Source organism: Bufo bufo, chromosome 1, assembly GCF_905171765.1.
Source record: "Bufo bufo chromosome 1, aBufBuf1.1, whole genome shotgun sequence".
Lineage (NCBI taxonomy): Eukaryota > Metazoa > Chordata > Amphibia > Anura > Bufonidae > Bufo > Bufo bufo.
The window spans coordinates 679,718,061-679,744,628 of record NC_053389.1 but is presented as its reverse complement, the minus strand read 5'-3'; the positions used below and the strand labels follow the sequence as shown (position 1 = coordinate 679,744,628).

Below are 26,568 nucleotides of genomic sequence, written 5' to 3'. Positions count from 1 at the left end.
GGGGGTATAGCCTGCAGGGAGGAGCTAACAGCTTTCAGCCTAGTGTCGCCTCCTAGTGGCAGCAGCAAGCTATACCCACGGTCCTGTGTCCCCCAATGATATGAGCGAGAAAAGTAGTAGCTCCTCCTTTCTGCTATACCCCTCCTGCAGACACTGAGCTCATCGGTTTTTGCTTAGTGTCCATAGGAGGCAGGTCTGCTCAAGACTTTTATTTTGGGATTAGAGGTGGTCACAAACCACCTGTCACCCCAAACATGAGGAGGTTAGAGTATTTTAACGACTACTGTAGACCCCCTTTAAAGGGAACCTGTCATCGGGATTTTGGGTATAAAGCTGTGGACATGGGTTGCTAGATGGCCACTAGCACATCCGCTATACCCAGTCCCCATAGCTCTGTGTGCTTTTATTGTGTAAAAAAAAAACAATTTGATACATATGCAAATTAACATAAGAGTCATATCTTACTTGTGTGACCAGAGAAGAGTCATATTTTCAAGCTCTAACTCATCTCAGGTTAATTTGCATATGTATCAAATCGGTTTTTATACACAATAAAAGCACACAGAGCTATGGGGACTGGGTATTGCGGATGTGCTAGCGGCCATCTAGCAACCCATGTCCTCAGCTCTATACCCAAAATCCAGGTGACAGGTTCCCTTTAAACCAGTGGAGTATTTGCACAAACACTGAATGCTGTAGCTATTACCACATTAATCTGTTCAACAGGTGGAGTATCTGAGCTAGTACTGGATTTTGTGATTACTACCGCATCAAGGGTCCTTTCACACATCAGTGTGTGTTTTGTGGATCCGCAAAACACAGACACCAGCAATGTGCGTTCCGCATTTTGCGGACCACACATCGCCGGCACTTGATAGAAAATGCCTAATCTTGTCCGCAATTGCGGACAAGAATAGGACATGTTCTATTTTTTTTCGGGATCGGAATTGTGGACCCAGAAGTGCAGGTCCGCATTTCCGGATCCGGGCAGCACAACGCGCGGCCCCATAGAAATGAATGAGTCCGCAATTCCGTTCCGCAAAATGCAGAACAGAATTGCGGACGTGTGAATGGACCCTTAAGGACATCTGTCAGCAGATTTGTACCTATGACACCGGCTGACCTGTTACATGTGCACTTGGCAGCTGAAGTCATCGGTGTTGGTCCCATGTTCATATGTGCCTGCATTGCTGAGAAAAATGAAGCTTTTTATATGCAAATGAGCATCTAAAAGCAATGGGGGCGTTGCCGTTACTCCTAGAGGCTATGCACTTTGACAGGACTAGACAGTGAAAACACCTGGCCCTAAATTCAATGAAAGCACAGAAGGCACGGCTGTTGCAGAGAGAGCTGAGCCTCTAGGTGTAATGGCAAGACCGCTGTTGCTCCTAGAGGCTCATTTGCATATAGTAAAACCTCATTTTTCTCAGCAATGCGGGCACATATGAACATGTGAGATTCAATAGCCTTAGGCTATATAAATTCTGTTTATGGGCTTTTTTACTATTTTTAAAATATAACTTTTATTAATTATCCTAGTAACATAAAAAAAAAATCTATGAAAGAACCCCCCCGTCCAAATTGCTTAAAAATTGCAAACTACGTCTTGTTTGGCTGTGAGATGTAATAGTTTTTTATGTGGTCAAGCAGGGTCTGCAAACTTCATACAGAGGGGTATTCACATTCATACCCTCCCTGTAGTTGCAGATGGGAAGTTTGTGGTTTGTGTTTCTTTGTTATCTTTTTCTATATTCTTTGGCCACTAACTTGCCACTCTAAATTTCTCTTCCCTTTTCTAATCCCTGCTTCATCTCTTCTGTTAACTATTTTATGGTACTTCTCAGTGATATATATATATATACATACACATACACTTTCCTTTCAATTTCTATCCCTTCTTCAAGCTATCTTTTCAGCGATGTTACATCTTCCCCCTGCCTAGATCAGTATCCCGGGGCGTCTGCAGTACGTCTCTCTGATCCTATAAACTAAACAACGCTTCTATTTTAAGATCGAGCTCCCCCGACATGTTTTGCCGTAACCAGCGTCCTCAGGGTGCAGACCCTGCTTGACCGCATAAAAAAACTATTACATCTCATAGCCAAACTAGACGCAGTTTGTAATTCTTAAGCAATTTAAGGGGGGGGGGGGGGGACCTTTCCTTTTTTTTTTATAGTATTATAATATTTATTTATTTGTAACGGTCATGTAACAGAAAATGGCAATGATCTCTGCGTTAAACAAGTGTTAGCTACTGCACTAACTTCAGATTGTAGTTTAAATGTTTATTTGATGGTTTTATATTACTTCTGTGTATCAGGTTCTAATGATGCAAATGATCGAAGAGGAGGAAAACTTGAAAGATCGTCTTCTTAAGAACATTGATATCTTCCGCAAAGAATTGAATACTCTTTGTGAGGAGCTGCATATTCCACCATTTGAGGTGAGTGTATAATGCTCTACAAGCCTGTTGTATTATACTGTTTCTAAAACCTTAAAGGGGCAGATATGCTAAAACTGGTTTTACAAATGCCAGTCTTAATAGAAGTTCTGTCAGCAGACAATGGTCCAAATTTATTAAGAGACACAGGCATCTTAAAGGGGTTATGCAGTGCTTTACTTATTGATGATCTATACTCAGGATAGGTCATCATTATCCAATTGGCACAGGCCCCCCTCGCTGATTAGTTGAAGAGGCCGCGTCGCTCAAGCATGCGCTGCTTCCTCTTCACTGTTAGCCTGCTTGCCATCTACATCATAGCGGGGGCGCAATGTAGTTACACCTCCTTTTCACAGTGCTGCCGCTATGATGTAGACGGTGAGTAGGTTAAAGGGGTTGTAAATATAACAATAACATTGCTATGATAATTTTTGTAAATACCTTCTATGTTCTGTAATGCATCCCTTGCTTGATGTATGAAGATTTCTGCTCTTATTTTTGCTTGTTGCCAAGGGGAACCGGCAACCGCTGTATCACTTAGGCCTCATGCACACGACCGTTGTTTTATTCTGTGTCCGTTGTTCCGTTTTTCGTGATTTTCCGTGGACCCATTGACTTTCAATGGGTCCGTTGAAAACTCGGCTAATGCACCGTTTGCCATCCGCGTCCGTGGTTCCAGTCCGTCAAAAAAAATATAACCTGTCCTATTTTTTTTCACGGAAAACGGTTCCCGGACCCATTCAAGTCAATGGGACCGTGAAAAAACGCGGAGGCACAGAAGATTGTCATCTGCGTCCGTTTTTTTCCTATCATTTGCATGGCAAACCTGTCTTAAATTTTTTTTTTTACTTTCCTTCATGTCTGGTGATCCTCCAAAAATAAAGGAAGACACACGGAAACAAAAACGGATCACGGAACAACGGAACCCCATTTTGCGGAACGGAACACAACAACGGTCATGTGCATGAGGCCTAACAGCGTGGCCGCGCAGGCTCTGTGCCACATTCTTTGTGTTTGGTATCTGTCGGGAGTCAGCACGTATAGCTACCATGCTCACTAGCTCCTGACAGCTCTGGAGCCAGCAGTAAAGGAGGGCGCATGCACGGCCGCCCTCCAACCACTTGTATGGGGCTGATGGAAATAGCCGAGCGGCACGCTCGGCTATTTTCGACTTTCCCATAGGAATGAATGGGGAGTGCAAACCCTATTCATTCCTATGGTGGCATACAGAAATAGCCGAGTGGCCGGATTTACTGCATCTCGCCTGCCAGCACTGAGAGGGGAGAAGCCAGGGCACAGAAAAATGTGTAAGGGGGTGTCGCGATCTGTTCCAGTCAGCCAAGGATGCCATATAGCACAGGCTGAAAAGATGCCTTGTCGGGAGCGCGCACGTACATGGGTTACGTGATTCAGGGCCTGCTTCTCATTGGATGATTAAACGTATTATTTAAACGCCCACATCCAGCATGAAAGGGCACACTGGAAGGACCGAGGGTGGCTCAAACTCGCTTGGTGAGACAATCACTTTAACGGTGAAGAGGACATCTTCAGACAGCTGATCGGCGGCAAGGACTCCCGCCGATCTAATAATGATGACCTATCCTGAGCATAGGTCCTCCATATGTAAGCACTGCACAACCCCTTTATAAATTACAGTCCAGAAATTCAAATCTATGCTAAGGGGGGGGGGGGGGGTTAGGGGGGTGGCAGGAGGCTAAGCCCCACCCATATTTCTCACCACTTTCTCAGTCGCTAATATGACATGACTTTTGAGTATGACTTGAACTGGAAACAAGATTGGTGGCAGCATACACCTAGTAAAATAGTGACTATGGAGACCAGTAGTGTTCACCTGTACCACGCTTCACTGTCTAATCTTTTCACGCTTTCTGTGCCAGTCTATGGCCAATGTCACTCAGTCATTCTCTTCTGTACTTACTGAGCAGTCTTCTGTCATAGCTATAGTCATGAGATAACTTAAAGGGTAACTGTCATATTTTCATAAAAAAATCAATTTCAGCATATGTTACTGCTGCAGCAGCATTATGCATAAAGCAATCTTTAGTTTCTTCACATACCACAGTTTTCCTTGAGTTTTCCCCTTAGTTATGGCTTGTTTTGAATCTTAGGCTACTTTCACACTAGCGTCGGGGCTCCGCTTGTGAGCTCCGTTTGAAGGGTCTCACAAGCGGCCCCGAACACATCCGTACTTCCCCAATGCATTCTGAGTGGATGCGGATCCGCTCAGAATGCATCAGTCTGGCAGCGTTCAGCCTCCGCTCCGCTCAGCAGGCGGACACCCGAACGCTGCTTGCAGCGCGGGTGTCCGCCTGGCCGTGCGGAGGCAAACGGATCCGTCCAGACTTACAATGTAAGTCAATGGGGACGGATCCGTTTGAAGTTGACACAATATGGCTCAATTTTCAAACTGATCCGTCCCCCATTGACTTTCAATGTAAAGTCAGGACGGATCCGTCTGAACAACTTTCAGACTTAGAATTTTTTCTAATCTATAATGCAGACCGATCCGTTCTGAACGGATCCCAAGTCTGCATTATAGGAGAGGATCCGCCTGTGCAGACACCAGACGGATCCTCTCTGAACGCTAGTGTGAAAGTAGCCTTATATTATGAGGATCTTCTCAAGATGGCTCCTCTGCCAGTTCTCTGAGGCCAGAACTGCTTTCCCTCACTTCCTATACACACTTGCTGTAGCCACCAGCTCCCTGCCAGTCAATCAGATTGGATTACTGAGAGACATGCCTCCTTCACTCTGAAGCCCAATGCAGTGTGAAGGACCGCCCGACTGTTTATACTAAAAGGAGGACAGAGAAGCCCTAGCAACGGTCTTTTAAGAGACCAGTGGAAAGGGACAGGAGACATTAATGAAAGCTGTATTTATAAGGCAATTACAGATCTTTTGACAATCCTTGACAGACTAACTCAGGTATACATGCCTAGCTCTAATAAACTAGCAAATAAAATAAAATATATGACAGTTATCCTTTAACCTCAAACACACTTGTCTGGGACTCGCCACATTTTTATCTCTATGTAGGATATGTGACAACCAAACTATAAGGCTGGCCATACACATTAGATAACTGTTAGCCAATAGCTATTTCTCCCAACCTCCAATACACATGCATATGTTTTCAATAGGAAGGAGCTGCTGCCACATAGCATGCTGACATCTGTTGCCAGAGGGTTAGGAGGCCCCATACACATTAGATGGTTGGTTGGTATGTCAGCCAAACCCAACAGGACATCTAATGATAACACCTTCCCTGTGAACAATGAAGTCATCAATAGCAGATGTATAAATTACCAGATTTACTAATTCTTTTCCCATAAAACTACACCTCAATCTGCTCAGCTCCTCCTGCTCTATAACATACACTGCATTTGGTTGTGACAGGTTCTCTTTATTTTTCAGGAAGATGAGGGCAGCACTATCTTGCAGGTGGAGAAGGACTTGCGTACTCGAGTGGAAGTCATAAAGAAACAGAAGAAGGAAAGGATGCAGGAGCTCAAACTGTTAATACAGCGGGATCAGGACCTGTGTGACATCCTGTGCACCCCTCCTTTCCACATTGATGCCCAGCGTGTTCCAAGTCTGGACGAGCTGGATCACTATAGGAGGCATTTGGCTGCACTTTCTGCAGAAAAGGTTCATTCAGATATTTCTACAAGTATTTTCGCTTTAAAATCTTGCCTGCAGTGTTTCCTGGAGGGTTGTGTTCTTACACAGTTATTTTAACCATAGGATCTCCGTGAAGCAGAATTTGTAAAGACCAAGAAACTGATAATTCTTTGCATGGAAGAACTGGACCGCTTACCTGACACAAGTTTCGAGAGGGATGTGGTGTGTGAGGAAGAAGAGGCTTTCTGTCTGTCGAAAGATAATCTTGCAGCTTTACATCAGCTCCTTTTTCAGGTCAGAGCCTATTCTTTTATTCAGGAGGTAACCAGAAAAGGGTTCTGGAGTGCACTTCCCAAATAACGTACACCTCGTGATTACAGTCTTTTGTATAAAGGGGCTCTCCGATGCCCCAAAAATGTGTTACAGTTTAGTGATTAATTAAACTTCATGTCCAGAAACATGTGGTGCATACACCGCAATATTTGGGGAGAACAGTTCAGAATTTTCCTCGGTTGACCTCCTGGCATATTTCTGCTGGATTAGGACTTCCAGCGATCTCCAGGCTCTGCAGGACCCACTGTTTTATACATGTGTATTAGGAGCTGTGCGTGTCACACAACTGGTATCAGCCATACATTATATTGTGCAGATCTATAGCCCCATGAAGTGCTCTTTGCTTTTTTGGTTGCTTCTGTTTTTTTGTTTGTTTGTTTTATGCGGCAGTGTTTCATGGTAACAATGTCTTATTTGCAGTTTGAGGAACAGATCACACAGAATAAGTCATTATGTGAAGAACTGCGGGCCAAAATTCGTGAACTGTGGGATAGACTTCAAGTACCTGAAGAGGAGAGGGAGGCTTTTGCAGTTCATATGGACCAGACTGGATCAAAAGGAAAAACCATAAAAGCGGTAGGAATACTTTCCTGGAAATGTTATTGAGGTTTTTTTTTTTACGGTGTTCACCTGATGCAGGGATGGCCAACCTGAGGCTCTCCAGCTGTTTCAAAACTACAACTCCCAGCATGCCCAGGCTACCTACAGCTATCAGCCAACAGCAGGGCATGGTGGGAGTTGTAGTTTTACAAAAGCTAGAGAGCCTCAGGTTGGCCATGCCTGACCTGAGGGGTTAGGTCATGTTATATTTTTATACAGCAGGTTGTTACGAGTGCGGCAATACCTAATATGTATACTTAATTTTTTATGTATTTAGGTTTGACACAATAAAAACATTTTTGAAACAAAAAAAATCATGTTTTAGGGTCTCCATATTCTGAGAGCCATATATTTATTTTTATTCCTATGGGCAATTATTTTAAGTTAGGGTCTCATTTTTTGTGGGATGAGATGTCTGTTTAATGGGTACAATTTTAGGGTGCGTATAACTTTTTGATCGCTTGGTATTACACTTTTTGTGATGTAAAGTGACAAAAAAAGGCTTTTTTTTTTTTGTCACTTTATATATTATTTTTTTACAGTGAAGGGGTTAGTTCATGTGATATTTCAATAGACCTGGTTGTTATGGACATAGCGATACCTAATGTCTACTTTTTCCACTTTTAACACAATAATAGCATTTTTTAAAGAAAAAAAAATCATGTTTTAGTGTCTCCATATTCTGAGAGACTTTTTTATTTATTTATTTTTAAACAGATTGTTTTATGTAGGGTCTCCTTTTTTGCGGGATAAGGTAACGGTTTGATTGGTACTACTTTGGGGGCATACGTCTTTTTGATCGCTTGGTGTTGCACTTTTTGTGATGTAAGGTAACAAAAAATTATTGTTTTAGCACAGTTTTTATTTAATTTTTTCTATGGCGTTCAGGTGAGGGGGTGGATCATGTTATATTATTTTTTATTATTATTATTATTATGAAAATTGAAAACCCCCTTTTTTTTTTTTCTTTCTTTTTCATCCTGTATTGTAATGCATTGCCTGTCAGCCTGCTTGTGAGACCCAGCCTAAGGAGCTGGATCTCGCAGGCTTCCGTAGAAGGCAAGGCCCGATGCCTGTGGAAGGCATTGGGTCCTCGTCACTGCAGCGTGGGGACCTGATGGAGATGCGGAGGGCACCCGTACCCTCTGCATGCCGCAATCAGCTTTGACCGCGGAATACAAGGGGTTAATACGCTGGCATCTGTGTTTTCACCGATGCCGGAATATGCAGCAAGGGCCCGGCTGTCAGTGACTGCCAGGTTCGTGCTGCTGATTGGGCGGGCGCAGCTCCTGCACCCGCCCCATCAGCCCACCGTACATGTGCGGCGCTGGTCCTTTTAAAGGGGTTGTCAAAGTTATATTTATTTATGACCTATCCTCAGGCGAGCAGGTAAACAATGAAGAGGAGGCAGCGCTGGCACGGCACACGCCTTCTCTTGAAACAGCTGATCGGTGCCGGGTGTCGGACCCCTGCCGATCTGGTATTTATGACCTATCCTGAGGATAGGTCATCAATAAATATAACTTGGACAACCCCTTTAAGTCACGTCCACCAGCGCCGTACATGTACGGGATAAAGTTTTTTTTCAGAGGGCTTTAAAAACAAAACGCACACAAAGGTTTCCCTTGCTGGTCGGTTCCCCACTGCTCTTTACTTCCTGGTCCCTGCAGGGCTTTCCTGTAGAGTTTTGTAACCCTTTGTGGACTTTAAAAAAATATATATTTTCCCCACGGAAAACCCCTTTTAAATGGACAAGTAAGGAGTGTGATCGTTTTTTTTTTTTTTTTTTATTTCTATATAAATATGGAGAGTGATCTTTCTATGTGAGAATTCTGCGGATGTCATATGCCACTCTTGGTTGCAAAAGACAGCTTTAGAAATGAGCTTCTTGTATCCTTGAACTTTTGTACACAATGGGTTAAAATCCAGGACAAGGAGACCCTTTAGTAATTGTACACAAGTTTCCGTCTCATCTAGGTATAAAATGTACAAACTGCCTGTATGTTTTCCAGTTACAAGAAGAAGTGGATCGTCTCCAGGAGCTGAAGCTGCAGAATATTAAACATGTCATTGAAGTCATTAGGACAGAGCTGGTAACCTACTGGGAGAAGTGTTTTTATAGCAATGAACAAAGGCAAGCCTTTGCTCCATTTTACGATGGTGAGACATTTCATTATTTTGCCTATATTGAAAAAAAAATATTCCACACCTTTGGAACATTCTTATGGCTAGCGGGTTATAATCGGAAGTGTATTGTCTCTTCTTAGAGGACTTTAGTGAAGACCTTTTATGCCTTCATGATGCTGAAATCCAACGCATCAAGCAGTATTATGAGGCACACAAAGAGATGTTCGAAGGGGTCCAGAAGTGGGAAGAAAATTGGCGTCTTTTTCTGGAGTTTGATGTAAGTGAGATTTGACATTATTTAAAGGGATTTTCCAGGGCTTAAAGGGTTTCTGTCACCCCACTAAAGGGATTTTTTTTTTTTGGGCTAGTTAAATTAGTTATATAGCGATATCTGAAAATATAATAGTGTTCCTTACTTTGATCCAGCAGTTTAGTCAAAAAACGAAGTTTTATCATATGCAAATTCGGTCTCTACCAGCAAGTAGGGCGTCTACTTGCTGGTAGCTGCTGCAGAAATCCGCCCCCTCGTCGTGTTGATTGACAGGGCCAGCCGGGATCTCTTCCTCCGGCCAGCCCTGTCGGCATTTCAAAAATTGCGCGCCCGTGTTGAATCTGTGCAGGCGCTCTGAGATGAGGAGGCTCGTCTCCTCAGAACTCCCTCAGTGCGCCTGCGCCGATGACGTCTTCTATTTCGATGATGTCATCGGCGCAGGCGCACTGAGGGAGCTCTGAGGAGACGAGCCTCCTCATCTCAGAGCGCCTGCGCAGATTCAACACGGGCGCGCGATTTTTGAAATGCCGACAGGGCTGGCCGGAGGAGGAGATCCCGGCTGGCCCTGTCAATCAACAAGAGGAGGGGGCGGTTTTCTGCAGCAGCTACCAGCAAGTAGACGCCCTACTTGCTGGTAGAGACCAAATTTGCATATGATAAAACTTCGTTTTTTTTACTAAACTGCTGGATCAAAGTAAGGAACACTATTATATTTTCAGATATCGCTATATAACTAATTTAACTAGCCCAAAAAAAAAAATCACTTTAGTGGGGTGACAGAAGCCCTTTAAATATTGATGACCTACCATGATCTTTTTGTGTGGGTAGGTTATCTATGTCAGATCAGTGGGGGGCCAAGAAGCCCAGCAAAATTATACTGTTTAGTGGCCAGGAAGTGTTATTAGAAAATTGTGGAAAAAAAATAGTATTTTTTTTTTTTTTTTAATCTACACTTTAATAGATAATGTGACTATAATGCTATTGATAATCTGTCTTTGGGTATTTTCTGATTTCTTAGAGAAAGGCAACAGACCCCAACAGATTTACAAATCGTGGAGGGAACCTCTTAAAAGAAGAAAAACAAAGGGCGAAGTTACAGAAAATGCTTCCAAAGGTAATAAACATGCCTTTTTTTTTTTTTTGTAAGATCTAGATTAGTTGGAGTCAAGGGCCCTGATTTATCATGCCTACAATCCAGAATTCTGGTTTCAAAAGGTCGGCTTTTTTTCCCACTCTCTCCAGTTTTGAAAAGTGGGTGTGGTTAAGAGTCTCACTCCAGATTTACCATTGAGACTTTTTTTAAAGTCGCAAAAGTAGGAGGGTGGAGGAGGAAAACTTGAGTAGCTTTTCTAGGCAAAAGTGTTGGGATTAAGGATAAGACAAACTTATCAAACATGAGACATTTGATAAATGTGGCATAATGTCCTGTCGACAGGACTTTTTTTTTCCGTCTTGGGGTACTTTCACACTTGCGTTGTTGGATTCCGGCAGGCAGTTTCATTGCTGGATCTGCCTGGCGGATCCGGAAATCCGTGTGCAAACAGATATCATTTGCTTCCGGATCCGTCTGACAAATGCATTGAAATACCGGATCCGTCTCTCCGGTGTCATCCGGAAAGACGGATCCAGTATTTTTGATATCTAGTGCCTCCTAGTGGCAGCTGGGCATATACCCATGGTGCTGTGTCCCCCAATGCATTGAACGAGAAACGGATTTTACGACAAGTACAAAAATCCAATTTTTCTTTGTTAGCTGGAGGAAGAGCTAAGAGTTCGCATTGCAACATGGGAAGAGGAACAAGAGCAGGAGTTCTTCATGAATGGGATGAAATTCATGGAATACGTGGCAGAGCAGTGGAATCAGTTTCACTTAGAAAAAGAAAGAGAGAAACAAGAGCGGGTAAGGACATTTCCTTTAATGAGCATGCTATACAATAAGACTGTCTCTGTTCCTTCTCTATAGTTGGCTTAGTATGCAGCATACTAAATGCCAGTATTTACAGACAATATGTGATTTGTTCATGTATTTAACCCTATGTTTCTTTTTGATACAGTTAATGAAAAAGTCTCGTCAACTAGAAGAGGAAATGTATTATGGAAGCGCTCCAAAAACCCCGAATAAGCGAAGAGTGCTAGGGGCAACTACACCAAGTAAAATGCGCAAGGTCTGCTCTACATATCTCTATATCAATGACATTTTCAAATCCTTTATATCTTCTAAATGCTGGCCTCCCTCTAGAAGACCATATTTCACTAAATTTCCCCAATCTGATCAAAATTGGCCTTGTTACAAATTATAGGGGCAGGTTTACTAAGGCTGAAGTTTTGTACGCCAGTCTTGGTAAACAGGCCGCTGAAGTGAGATGCATCAAATCTATTCAGACTCCTATGCACCAGAAACTTAAAGGGGTTCTGCACTTTGTTTAAACTGATGATCTATCCTCTGGATCGGCAGTGGTCCGACACCCGGGACCCCCACTGATCAGCTGTTTGAGAAGGCAGCGGCGGAGGCCTTCTCACTGTTTACCGCAGGCTCAGTGTGGTCACAACTAGTATCAATGGCCTGGGCGGGGCTAAGCTCTGTTCTGCCTGATCAAACAGCTGATCGATGGGGGTCCCGGGTGTCAGACCCCTGCCAATCAGTTTAAACAAAGTGCAGAACCCCTTGAAATCTACACCCTGTCACAGCTAGCATAGATTTATTCTACAATTAAAATATTGGGCAATGCCCTGCTAAGCCCTACTTGATTTTATCCCCACTTTTTTTCTTCTTTTTATTTTTATTTTTTTTACTACTTTTGTTACTTTTTTACGCCATTTTTTTTTTGGCATAAAACCATTAATAAATTTCCTTAACCTATTAAAATAGGCAATTATGCAGTCATTGCCCTGTGTGATATAAATAAGATATTTGTATAAGGCTTCGTTTCTTTAAAAACAGCTAACATGCTGTAGTGCAAGATCTGTGCTTGACCACTGGTTCAGTTTTATTGGGTCTGTCTGGCTCCATCATTCTGCCAGAAAAATAACACTGCATGCAGCGCAATTTTGTTCTGCAGAAAGTAATGGAGTCTATGACCATTCTCTGCGCTCTGTTCTCAATGAGGCTATTTTTCTTAATTCTACACCCGCTTCCATTGCACGACTTTTTAAAGACATTTTTACAGCTATGAAATGGCCAAGAGCAGTACATGGTTCCTAAGCTGTGTTTATGGTGCTCACCGAATGCTCCGCACTGCCTCTTCTCCTCCTTCTACACAGTAACAAGTAACCCTGCTGTGCATGTGCGTTTTGTTCCTACCTATACCTTGCACTAACTTGCCTGCTTTTCCCCCTCAGCTTAATGGCACATGCGTTTCCAGTTCTACCAACAGCACGATGCGTTCTGCGTTCGGTGGGACAATGTGCCACTCGCCTGTATCACGACCACCCCCTAGTGGTGGCAAGGTCAGTTAATTTCACAAGCACACATTTTTACTGCCTAAGTGTATTGATCTTTAGCTGCCTAACCTGCATGCTTACCTTTTAGTGAGCCTCTACTGTGTTTTACAGTATAAATTAAAGCAAGCCTATCATTCAAAATAAATAATGTTGCATGCTTACATATTTTTGGACAAATGCTTTTAACCACCTCAGCCCCCAGTGCTTAAACACCCTGAAAGACCAGGCCACTTTTTACACTTCTGACCTACCCTACTTTCACCGTTTATTGCTCGGTCATGCAACTTACCACCCAAATGAATTTTACCTCCTTTTCTTCTCACTAATAGAGCTTTCATTTGGTGGTATTTCATTGCTGCTGACATTTTTACTTTTTTTGTTATTAATTGAAATTTAACGATTTTTTTTGCAAAAAAATGACATTTTTCACTTTCAGTTGTAAAATTTTGCAAAAAAAACGAGATCCATATATAAATTTTGCTCTAAATTTATTGTTCTACATGTCTTTGATAAAAAAAAAAATGTTTGGGTAAAAAAAAAATGGTTTGGGTAAAAGTTATAGCGTTTACAAACTATGGTACAAAAATGTGAATTTCCGCTTTTTGAAGCAGCTCTGACTTTCTGAGCACCTGTCATGTTTCCTGAGGTTCTACAATGCCCAGACAGTACAAACACCCCACAAATGACCCCATTTCTGAAAGTAGACACCCTAAGGTATTCGCTGATGGGCATAGTGAGTTCATAGAACTTTTAATTTTTTGTCACAAGTTAGTGGAAAATGATGATTTTTTTTTTTTTTTTTTTCTTTTCTTACAAAGTCTCATATTCCACTAACTTGTGACAAAAAATAAAAACTTCTATGAACTCACTATGCCCATCACGAAATACCTTGGGGTCTCTTCTTTCCAAAATGGGGTCACTTGTGGGGTGGTTATACTGCCCTGGCATTCTAGGGGCCCAAATGTGTGGTAAGGAGTTTGAAATCAAATTCTGTAAAAAATGACCTGTGAAATCCGAAAGGTGCTCTTTGGAATATGGGCCCCTTTGCCCACCTAGGCTGCAAAAAAGTGTCACACATCTGGTATCTCCGTACTCAGGAGAAGGTGGGGAATGTGTTTTGGGGTGTCATTTTATATATACCCATGCTGGGTGAGAGAAATATCTTGGTCAAATGCCAACTTTGTATAAAAAAATGGGAAAAGTTGTCTTTTGCCAAGATATTTCTCTTACCCAGCATGGGTATATGTAAAATGACACCCCAAAACACATTCCCCAACTTCTCCTGAGTACGGAGATACCAGATGTGTGACACTTTTTTGCAGCCTAGGTGGGCAAAGGGGCCCATATTCCAAAGAGCACCTTTCGGATTTCACAGGTCATTTTTTAGAGAATTTGATTTCAAACTCCTTACCACACATTTGGGCCCCTAGAATGCCAGGGCAGTATAACTACCCCACAAGTGACCCCATTTTGGAAAGAAGAGACCCCAAGGTATTCGCTGATGGGCATAGTGAGTTCATGGAAGTTTTTATTTTTTGTCACAAGTTAGTGGAATATGAGACTTTGTATGAAAAAAAAAAAAAAAAAAAAAAAAAATCAGCATTTTCCACTAACTTGTGACAAAAAATAAAAAATTCTAGGAACTCGCCATGCCCCTCACGGAATACCTTGGGGTGTCTACTTTCCAAAATGGGGTCACTTGTGGGGTAGTTATACTGCCCTGGCATTTTCCAGGGGCCCTAATGTGTGGTAAGTAGGTAAATGACCTGTGAAATCCTAAAGGTGCTCTTTGGAATATGGGCCCCTTTGCCCACCTAGGCTGCAAAAAAGTGCCACACATCTGGTATCGCCGTATTCAGTAGAAGTTGGGGAATGTGTTTTGGGGTGTCATTTTACATATACCCTTGCTGGGTGAGAGAAATATCTTGACAAAAGACAACTTTTCCCATTTTTTTATACAAAGTTGGCATTTGACCAAGATATTTATCTCACCCAGCATGGGTATATGTAAAATGACACCCCAAAACACATTCCCCAACTTCTCCTGAGTACGGCGATACCAGATGTGTGACACTTTTTTGCAGCCTAGATGCGCAAAGGTGCCCAAATTCCTTTTAGGAGGGCATTTTTAGACATTTGGATACCAGACTTCTTCTCACGCTTTGGGGCCCCTAGAATGCCAGGGCAGTATAAATACCCCACATGTGACCCCATTTTGGAAAGAAGACACCCCAAGGTATTCAATGAGGGGCATGGCGAGTTCATAGAATTATTTTTTTTTTGGCACAAGTTAGCGGAAATTGATATTTTTAATTTTTTTCTCACAAAGTCTCCCGTTCCGCTAACTTGGGACAAAAATTTCAATCTTTCATGGACTCAATATGCCCCTCACGGAATACCTGGGGGTGTCTTCTTTCCGAAATGGGGTCACATGTGGGTATTTATACTGCCCTGGCATTCTAGGGGCCCTAAAGCGTGAGAAGAAGTCTGGAATATAAATGTCTAAAAAATTTTACGCATTTGGATTCCGTGAGGGGTATGGTGAGTTCATGTGAGATTTTATTTTTTGACACAAGTTAGTGGAATATGAGACTTTGTAAGAAAAAAAAAAAATAATTCCGCTAACTTGGGCCAAAAAAAAGTCTGAATGGAGCCTTACAGAGGGGTGATCAATGACAGGGGGGTGATCAATGACAGGGGTGTGATCAATGACAGGGGGGTGATCAGGGAGTCTATATGGGGTGATAACCACAGTCATTGATCATGCCCCTGTAAGGCTTCATTCAGACGTCCGGATGCGTTTTGCGGATCCGATCCATCTATCAGTGCATCCGTAAAAATCATGCGGACATCTGAATGGAGCTTTACAGGGGGGTAATCAATGACAGGGGGGTGATCAATGACAGGGGGGTGATCAGGGAGTCTATATGGGGTGATAACCACAGTCATTGATCACGCCCGTGTAAGGCTTCATTCAGACGTCCGGATGCGGTTTGCGGATCCGATCCATCTATCAGTGGATCCGTAAAAATCATGCGGACGTCTGAATGGAGCTTTACCCCCCTGTCATTGATTACCCCCCTGTAAAGCTCCATTCAGACGTCCGCATGATTTTTACGGATCCGCTGATAGATGGATCGGATCCGCAAAACACATACGGACGTCTGAATGAAGCCTTACACGGGCGTGATCAATGACTGTGGTGATCACCCCATATAGACTCCCTGATCACCCCCCTGTCATTGATTACAGGGGGGTAATCAGGGAGTCTATATGGGGTGATCACCACAGTCATTGATCATGCCCCTGTAAGGCTTCATTCAGACGTCCGTATGCGTTTTGCGGATCCGATCCATCTATCAGTGCATCCGTAAAAATCATGCGGACGTCTGAATGGAGCTTTACAGGGGGGTGATCAATGACAGGGGTGTAATCAATGACAGGGGGGTGATCAGGGAGTCTATATGGGGTGATCACCACAGTCATTGATCATGCCCCTGTAAGGCTTCATTCAGACGTCCGGATGCGTTTTGCGGATCCGATCCATCTATCAGTGCATCCGTAAAAATCATGCGGATGTCTGAATGGAGCTTTACAGGGGGGTGATCAATGACAGGGGGGTGATCAATGACAGGGGGGTAATCAATGACAGGGGGGTGATCAGGGCCTAATAAGGGGTTAATAAGTGACGGGCGGGGGGGGGGTGTAGTGTAGTGTAGTGGTGCTTGGTGCTACTTTACTGAGCTACCTGTGTCCTCTGGTGGTCGATCCAAACAAAGGGGACCACCAGAGGACCAGGTAGCAGGTATATTAGACGCTGTTATCAAAACAGCGTCTAATATACCTGTTAGGGGTTAAAAAAAACACATCTCCAGCCTGCCAGCGAACGATCGCCGCTGGCAGGCTGGAGATCAACTCTCTTACCTTCCGTTCCTGTGAGCGCGCGCGCCTGTGTGCGCGCGTTCACAGGAAATCTCGCGTCTCGCGAGAGGACGCGCCGGCGCGTCCAGGAGGAATGAATCAACCCCCTTCAGGACGCGTCTGTGCGTACAGCGGTCCGGAGGTGGTTAAATAGCTAATAATTGAAAATCATTTCAATGTTAAACATGTCTATAATTCCTTTTAGCCTGGACAGCCGATCCGAACACCAAACAGAACTTTCAAGACTCCACAAGCAAGAAGACTGGAAAAGAATAAAGAGAACATGCCCCAGTTAAATGGAACCGCCATGAGCGGTGGGTGCCACCTCCCAATTTCTGCCCAGCGTAACCTCAGCGTTAACTCTGTTGCCAGCACCTATTCTGAGTTTGCGGTAATTCACCTTTTCTTAGAGAAAACACATAGCAGCAGCAGCACACAGTCAGGAAGGGAGGAGTCTTAAAGGGAGTCTATCAGTACTTTTGACAATGCTAAATCGCTGACCGTATTCGGTAGGGGCTGGGGAAGAGCCATACACACATACCATTTGCTGAGTTTTTATTATCAGGACTAGTGTGAATATGAACTTTTATTCTGCCAGATTTTGCTCCTTCAAGTGCCCTGGAGGCAGAGCTTCACTGTAAAACGCTCTAAATTAAGCTGCTTCCCCTCTTCTCTGCTCTATATGACAGCTGTAGCATACAACCAGTTGAGCACTACAGTTGTCACTCAGGCAGAGACTGTGAAGCAGCTTAATGCAGAGAGCAGTTGACAGCGAAGCCCGCTTCCAGAGCACTTGCAGGAGCACTGTCTGGCAGTATGTATTCATAATACATCTGATGAGAAGAGCTACACAAAAGGTATGTTTGCTCTCCCTAGCTCCTACCTACTGCAGGCAGCAGTTTAGCATGGTCAAAACTGCTGCCACACTCTCTCTAAAAAGTTAAAAAAGGTTAGTGTACCTAAACTCTCAACAAAATTTTATTAAAACCTATTCTAAATGTGCTAAAAAGAATTTTTGTAATACAATTTGACGTTCAGGTGCCTTTGGCATCCGCACACTTATACACCGCTGACACGTCAACAGCGTATGGGAGTATGGATTCCATTGCGAGGCGACCTGAGTACATCACATCACTGATGTGCTATGCAAGGCTTTAGCAGAGCGGGCACAGGCAAAATCAGCAATGTATGCTCCGGCCTGTACTCACTGGGCATCGCAGTGGAATCCATACTCCCATACACTACTGACATGTCAGCAGTATGTGTGTGTGTATGGATTCCAAAGCGCTAAAGGCACCTGAACTTCATAATTAAAGTATGTTAAAAAATGTCTTTTTAGCACATTTAGGTTTAAAAAAAGTTTAGCTGAAAGTTTAGGTTTAAGAAGTGCAGTGTTGTCTGTGATTCCCTAGCCAATATGTAGACCTCTGACTCTTTAGTCATTTATAATATTCACAAAGGATGAAGCAAAGGTTTTCAATATGGCATTCTGATGTTGAATACTCCCAAAATGCTACTTCAAGAGGGGCAACCATTTTTGAAATTCTGATTACATTTTATAGATTTGCCCAGTTACATTCAAGACTTGCAGTTGTGTTTACCTAGGACCCTAGGTAATGAACATCTTGTGAAGACTAAGTCCTCTTTCAAACGGGCGTCGCATGTGAGGGCCTGATAGGATGCGGGTGCGTCGCGGGAAAATGCACGATTTTTCCACGCGAGTGCAAAACATTTTAATGCGTTTTGCACATGCGTGAGAAAAATCGTCATGTTTGGTACCCAAACCTGAACCCGGACTTCTTCACAGAAGTTCGGGTTTGGTTAGGTGTTGCGTAGATATTTTTTTTTTTCCCTTTATAACATGGTTATAAGTGAAAATAATAGCATTCTTAATACAGAATGCTTAGTAAAATAGGGATGGAGGGGTTAAAAAATATAAATAAATAATTTAACTCACCTCATCCACTTGTTCGCGCAGCCCGGTAGGGTTGTTGCAGGTATCGAAATTTCGATACCCAATCGATACTTTTGTCCAGGTATCGATACGATACCGGGATTTCCATTTTTTCGATACTGGGCTGGGCTTCTGCGCAGTCTAATATCACAGAACATGAGCGCACTGCTGTCGGCGCGCTCATGTTCTCTCAGCAGCACAGGGGAGAAGGAAGCGGTCTCTCCCTCCCCCTATGCTGCTGCTGCCACCAATGAGAGAGGGGCGGGTGCACTGCGCCACCAATGATACTACTTTTCCTGGGTCCAGACTTTAAGTAGCAGGCTACACAGAGCGGCGCCCAGAGATGTCCCAGCACTTACTATTATTCCTGGGCGCCGCTCCGTTCACCCGCCGTGCCCCATTACTGTCTCCTGCTCCATATGCCAATTACGATTGGAGCAATGGGGAGGAGACATCAGCTTCTCTAGTGGGCGTTCCTTCTCCCTGGCTGTATATAAACAATAAATAAATAAACATATCGCATATCGCCACGTCAGAAAAGTCCAAACTATTAAAATATTAAAAAAATCAATGCGGTGAACACCGGAACAGAAAAAAATAAAACTGCGCGATTCGCCATTTTTAAAAAAATGCGGAATGCACATGGATTTTTTTTTGTTTTTTCGCATGGTATCGAGTATCGCAATACTTTTTATGGTATCGAAATCGAATCAAAATTTTGGTATCGCAACAACCCTACAGCCCGACTTCTCTTCTGTCTTCTTCTTTGAAGACAGGAGGAAAAGGACCTGTGGTGACGTCACTGCGCTCATCACATGGTCCGTCTGATGAATTATGTGATGGACCATGGTCGAGGTGATACGCAGGATGTTTATATTTATTTAGAAAGAAGGGTGATTTAAACTTATTTTTAATATATATTTTAACTTTTTTTTTTAAATGTATTTATCATCGTTTTAATGCTCATAAATGACCTTATAAATTATGTTTTTTAATTTTAAACTATAAGGGAATTTATTTGCATTTTGCATTTTTCTTATGTTGGCCTGCCATCTGGTGGCCAAAATAAGAATTGCAGCATTAATGCTCTGAATTTCCTCATAGAGACTCAGCGCATGTACTGAAGTCCCAATTGGCCACACGGGGCTTCAGTACTAAGCGCTTCCGGGTTTTTGCGCATTCAGATGCCATGATCTCACTTGATCACGGCATCTAAAGCATTTAATTACCGCGATCGGCATTCTTGCCAATTGCGGTAATTAGCCGCAGGTCTCTGCTGTTTGAAACAGCAGAGACTTGCCGGCCATGACGCCCGCTGCACGCGCGAGCAGGCGTCATGCTTCTACAGCGCTACCAGTGGGTTAAAGGGAATTTGTCAGCTCCAAAACACCCCAAACTAGAGTAAGCGGTGTATAGTGTAAGTGAAGCTGAATCCGATTTATGTAAGTTTTATTTTTATACTCGCTTCCATTTGACATAGTGCTCCCACATACCGACAGTAAAATACATTGACGACTTGTCTCTGAGGTTATGCTATAAAATAAAACAATACTTCCCAATGTAATCCCCCACTGCTAGTGCTACTGCTCTAGTAGTCTCTTTCAATGCAGATGATCACATGCCATCTACTCGTGTGACTGCTGCAGCCAGTCGCTGGCTCCCGCGGTCTTCTGCTTTACATGCAGACAGGAACTAATTCCGTTTTTCATGACCTTCCTTACACTGTCCTTAATTAATCATTAACTGCACACTGTGTGAGTGGCGATGGGACTGTCTCTGCTGCCCTGGTAATCATTCACATGCATTCTATGAACCATTCTCAGAATAGTTTTAATTTTAGATCTGTAAAACGTAGATGACAGAATGAAATATCAGCACTAATTTCTGAATACCTAGAAATCGATATGTGGATGAGCCCTGGCACATGGGGTTCACAGACCTGCACATTTTACAGTTGACATCAGGTTAAAATAAAAAATAAAAAAATTAAATCATTGCACAGAATACACATTGTGAATTCACAAAAAATTGTCTTGGCTGAAGTCTCCATGTTCTGTGTTTATAGAGGGACTCCACACACACTGACTCCACATCCATATACTCCAGGTCTGTATCCACCACATTACACACAGCTGGTGCATGCAATTGGGTTAACCTATTCTTCACTAAGGTGTCATTTAACATCTCTAACACTTTCTATGGATACCCACGGTGAAGGGGTAACGGGGGATATTAACAGTTCCATCTAAAACAGCACCTCACCTCATGAAGCACCCCCTCCCCGCCGTGTACTTGGCATTATATGTGATGTACATTGTTACAGAGTATTTTAGAGGCAGAGACTAGAACCTGACTGTGTTGCTGGTTTTTAACCATGAGTTTTCTTTGCTGTTCATTTGCTGTATTAACCTGCTTTGTGTGCGGCGGTATTAACATGACTTACTGTCATTGTGTGTTATTACTCATCTGTCCTTTTTTATTCATTTGTTGTTCACTTTTTACATCATTGTTACTTCTATTTTTCTTTTGTGTTCATTTTCTACACTGTCAAAACCATGGCAGCGCTTCAACCCTTGGCACTTAACCAGCTTAGGCTACTTTCACACTGGCGTTTCTGGGTCCGCTTGTGAGATCCGTTTCAGGGCTCTCACAAGCGGCCCAAAACTGATCAGTTTAGCCCCAATGCATTCTGAATGGATAAGGATTCGTTCAGAATGCATCAGTTTGCCTTCGTTCAGTCTCCATTCCGCTCTGGAGGCGGACACCAAAGAGCTGCTCGCAGCGTTTTGATGTCCGCCTGACGATGCGGAGCCAAACGGATCCGTCCTGACACACAATGTAAGTCAATGGGGACGGATCCATTTTCACTGACACAATATGGTGCAATTGAAAACGGATCCGCCTCCCATTGACTTTCAGTGTAAGTCCAAACAGATCCGTTTGCATTATCATGAACAAACAAAAAAAACATATATTATTATATTTTTTATTTTTTTTCATGGAAATGCAAACGGATCCGTTCTGAACAGATACAATCATTTGCATTATAGGTGCGGATCCGTCTGTGCAGATACCAGACAGATCCGCACCTAACGCAGGGGTGAAAGTAGCCTTAGTTTATTAATCCTGCCCATTCAAACACATTTTTAGATGTACTTTTCATATGAATGATCATATCAGATTATGCTCCTCATTAGCCTTGTTGTTGGCAGCCATGATAGATCTGCAGGGTGCTGGGTTTTGGAACAAGGATCCATCAGGATGGACAGGCGATGGCAGTTTGTCCTAAAGCACCTGATGGATGAGCGCTCGGCACCCTCATTTATGTCCTGTAATGTTGCAAATGTCTAGCCCCTGTAAGAGGGGAATGACTGCATTGTTAGTGCTTGTAGTGCTGCTGTCAACATCATATTGGATGGTTTATACACATAAGGCTACTTTCACACTAGCATTTTTGCTGAATCCGGCAGGGCTCAGCAAAAACGCTTCCGTTACTGATAATAGAACCATCTGCATCCGTTATGAACGGATTCGGTTGTATTATCTTTAACATTGCCGGATCCGTCATGAACTCCATTGAAAGTCAATGGGGGACGGATCAGTTTTCTATTTTGTCAAAGAAAACGGATCCGTCCCCATTGATTTGCATTGTGGGTCATGACAGATCCGTGTCTATTGACTTGCATTGGGGGTCATGATGAATAGCAAACCGCAGCATGCTCCAAAATGCATTCCATTCTGTTTAGTTATGTTTTGTCCCCATTGACTATGAATGGATCTCAATACCGGAAAATATTAGCGCCAGGGTGAAAGTAGCCTAACTAATGTTTTTAGGGTTTTTTGTGTTTTTACTTTAGTAAATAGGGTTTCCAATAGCCCTACCAAATCTTTCATTTAGAAAAGGGCAAAGTTTGAACGCACAGATGTCTTCTGACATGCTCCTTTATAACTTCATGGGGACATGATTATGCCATCCATTCTTATTTTATATAACACATGTGCCTTCTAACACCCTGCTTTACTGTACTGTCTATAGTCTCTGCTCTATTACAGCAAATAATCAGCAAGCAGTTCTCACACTGCGGAACAGTGAGGGTTAGGAACCTTTCTGAAAGGTGTAAAATATCTTAAATGCTTTGCGCCAAAGGTTTAGGGTAATTTTCTTTCGAAAATGCACCAAGCTTTGACTGCAATTTGTACCAAAAACTTGCCTCTGACAAGGGGGCATGGCAGCCCCTTAAAATGCACCAGTAACAGGTGGTGTAAACTTAGACTATACTGTAAAAAGTTTCAACTAGGGATGAGCGAAGTCGATTCACATAAAACGTTGTTCTAATATTGTACGGCGCAGTAGCTCCGTACAGTATTAGAATGTTTTGGCTCCGATGAGCCGAAGTTATTACTTCGCGTTATAACTTCATAAATCAATTTCTACTGTAAAAAAAAAAACATTTCCCGAACTCTGGTTCAGTTCCAAGGAAGCACTTGGAACTGTAGCCGAGTCCGTGAAATGTTTTTTTACAGTAGAAATTGATTTATGAAGTTGTTATGCGAAGTCTGGCGAGACTTCGAAGTAATAACTTCGGCTCATCGGAGCCAATACATTCTAATACTGTACGGAGCAGGAGTATTAAAACGAAGTTTTATGCAAATCGACTTCGGATGTTTCATCCGAAGTCCATTCGCTCATCCCTAGTTGAAACAGATCATCTAGCACTATGATAAATCCAGTGCTTACATTAAACAGTATTAGTAAATCTGCCCCAATGTATCCTGAAAGTTTGAAAAAATTCCCTAAAATATAAAAATAAACTTTCCGGCCCTTGATCTTGTCAAGACTTGTACTGCACCTTTCAGTAATGTTGAATATATGAATCCTAAAATATAATGGGCTCTATTCACACTGCTTTGCAGTGGCCAGAATAGGCTAATTTCCACCATTCTTTCATGTAAAATAGGACAGAAAGACCCAGATACTTATTGAACCCATTAGAAGTTAGGGCTGCACGATATGGGAATTTTGTGCGATTGCGATTAGGGCCCTAAAAATTGCGATAACGATGTGCGATGCGATATTTTAAGGGAATTGTGCTAGAGGTCTATTTGCTTGGATTTTCCCATAAGAGCCGCTGACGCGGCTGGGTATGACATGGTTATGGGGGATCTGTGGATGACGCACTGTTATGTGGGGGATCTGTGGATGACGCACTGTTATGTGGGGGATCTGTGGATGACGCACTGTTATGTGGGGGATCTGTGGATGGCCTGGTTATGTGGGAGATCTGTGGATGACACTGTTATGTGGGAGATCTGTGGAGGTGTAGATCTGTGGAGGACGCTGTTATGTGGGAGATCTGTGGAGGACGCTGTTATGTGGGAGATCTGTGGAGGACGCTGTTATGTGGGAGATCTGCGGAGGACGCTGTTATGGGGGACCTGCGGAGGGCACTGTTATGGGGGACCTGCGGAGGGCACTGTTATGGGGGACCTGCGGAGGGCACTGTTATGGGGGACCTGCGGAGGGCACTGTTATGGGGGACCTGCGGAGGGCACTGTTATGGGGGACCTGCGGAGGGCACTGTTATGGGGGACCTGCGGAGGGCACTGTTATGGGGGATGTGTGCTATGACACATGGGGCCACGAGGGGGGCCAGCATAAGACACACATATAGCATCTTATGCTGGTCCCCCTCATGGCCCCATGTGTCCCTTCATGTGTTAACTCTCCTATTCATAAAATGGCCAGCCTCTGTACTTTCACTATGAATGCACTCACACTGCAGAGAGCGAGCCGGCCGGCGCGTGACTGACGTCACTGGCACGCTCCTCCCACTTAATTCAGGAAGCAGGAGCGTGACTAAGTGACGTCAGTCCCGCGCCGGCCGGCTGCCTCGCTCGCTCCCGCTCGTCGCTGCAGTGCATGCATTCATTGTGAAAGTAAGTACAGAGGCTGTAATAGGACAGAGGACTTTTTTTTTATCAATAGGGGCCCCTTCATATATAATAATCGCGGCATTTTCGGCTCGGCCGAATCGCCAAACCGCATTTGCCGATTATCGCGATTCGATTACTTTTGCGATATATCGTGCAGCCCTATTAGAAGTCAATGGAATCTTTCTGGACCTGTTACACAATGGATCCCTCATAACGGTCATGGTTCCCCTAAAAATGGAGCCATGATACTATTGTGAACAGAGTCTTATCTCTCCTTGATATTCTATGATTCTGGTTATTTTGTACCGTTGCCCGTTTCGAATTCACCAGTATTGGTATCTTTCAGTAGCTGTATTTGCATGACCTCCCCCTTTCTTGGTGCTCCTTTCTTTAATATACCTTTTTTTTCCTTTTACAGCGAGAACTTTCAAAAGCTACAAGAGCTAACACCAACCCTCGAGTCCTGAACTCTACCATAACGCACATGTAAAGTGCTGTACAGACATAGGACTGAAAAGGACCTAACAGCAGGCGTACATTTTGCATCGCTGAGCATGGCCGCTATGTATGTACTAAGGTGGCCTCTTAGCTGAGGGGTGCCTCCCTGGACTCTGGTTGGAGGGGGAATCTGCACCAAAGTCCATGCTACTTTTTGCACTGTAAATTCATCTCTTTAGCTTATATTAATAGATCCTAATCTTTTGTATCATTCTAGAAGCTTGACAACTGGTAGTCAGACATGATCTGTTCTGAAATGTACTTTGTACTGTATAATAAGAGGGTAACTCCTTGTATTCGGTCGTCGCGGCTTCTATCACGGCAAAGGCTTAATATTCTATTTGTGTGTATATATACGGTTCTTAGTTCTGCAGCTATCGTGGACACTTTGCACATTTATTTTCTAGTTCAGCGTCACTACAGAGATTCCACAGAATAATTTTATTTTCAAAAGATAACGGAGTCATGGAATGGAGTTTTTAGAGGCTTTAACACTACTTTTATACCCTGTTTTTCAACTCTTTTTTTCACTCGGTACCTTGACAAACCAAACTGGGATGTGATGAAGTGATTGTAAGCTGTTTGAGGAGTACAGAGAGATGTCAGCATCACATGTATAACAGAAAAGCATTGACATGTCATCCAAGCAATTCATTCTTTGAGGACAAAATGTCCCAGGTTGGCAGCACAATCGGGTTCAGAGAGACCTGGCTAAGCCCTATACTATATCCTGTGATCGGGGCTGTACCACTGCTGCAGATGCCCATACAGATTCATCTCTGACATTGAGGGCTCCAGTAGAAAAGAGCCGATACAAAGAGGCCATTCATTTTAATAATTTCCCTTTTAACTGACAATTTTTAACTTGGCAGTAAAGGCTGCTTTTTAATTCTTAAAGGGCACCTGTCTCCAAGATCTTGGACCATTATCTGCAGAAATACAAGAGTAGTACTGCACATTTCGGATTTCACATATTTTATTTCCTACTGCCCCTTGTTGCTTCGCTGTCAGCATTCAAAGCTGTGGTTTAAAACACACTCTGGACTGCTGTGCTATATTAATATTGATGACCTATCCTCAGGATAGGTCATCAATATCAGATCGGTGGGTGTCCGACACCCAGCACCCCCGCCGATCAGCTGTATGAAGAGAAGGTGCATGCATGCCGTCTCCTGTCTCTTCCAGCTTGCAGTGAGGAAGGCGCGTGCCTTCTCTTCATACAGCTGATCGCCGGATGTCAGGCCCCCACCGATCTGATATTGATGAGCTATCTTGAGAATAGATCATCAATATTAAAAGCCTGGAAGACCCCTTTAACATAATTGAGAGTACAGGACGTCTTATGTGCAGTACTGCTATGTATTTCCTCAGATAATAGTCCATGATCCTGGTGACAGATTCCCTTTT

General features: G+C 43.3%; 1 protein-coding gene across 7 annotated transcripts in view; it reads left to right on the top strand.

Annotated features, from left to right (window-relative positions):
- The window catches only part of PRC1 (protein regulator of cytokinesis 1), a 39,062-nt gene extending 13,355 nt beyond the window's left edge, over nt 1–25,707 (top strand). Inside the window, exons 3-15 of one of the 7 annotated variants that reach the window (XM_040414120.1) lie at nt 2,321–2,443; nt 5,876–6,109; nt 6,206–6,376; nt 6,836–6,991; nt 9,028–9,175; nt 9,283–9,419; nt 10,432–10,527; nt 11,167–11,313; nt 11,468–11,578; nt 12,753–12,860; nt 16,981–17,089; nt 20,795–20,835; nt 25,082–25,707. In XM_040414120.1, coding sequence (XP_040270054.1) covers nt 2,321–2,443; nt 5,876–6,109; nt 6,206–6,376; nt 6,836–6,991; nt 9,028–9,175; nt 9,283–9,419; nt 10,432–10,527; nt 11,167–11,313; nt 11,468–11,578; nt 12,753–12,860; nt 16,981–17,089; nt 20,795–20,814 — 1,560 coding nt within the window. In that variant the 3' untranslated portion in view covers nt 20,815–20,835; nt 25,082–25,707. Of the gene's footprint in view, nt 1–2,320; nt 2,444–5,875; nt 6,110–6,205; nt 6,377–6,835; nt 6,992–9,027; nt 9,176–9,282; nt 9,420–10,431; nt 10,528–11,166; nt 11,314–11,467; nt 11,579–12,752; nt 12,861–16,980; nt 17,167–20,794; nt 20,836–25,081 lie in introns of all 7 variants that reach the window. The other 6 variants (XM_040414116.1, XM_040414122.1, XM_040414118.1 and 3 more) reach the window with 6 other exon arrangements.
- Nucleotides 25,708–26,568: the final 861 nt, after the last annotated feature.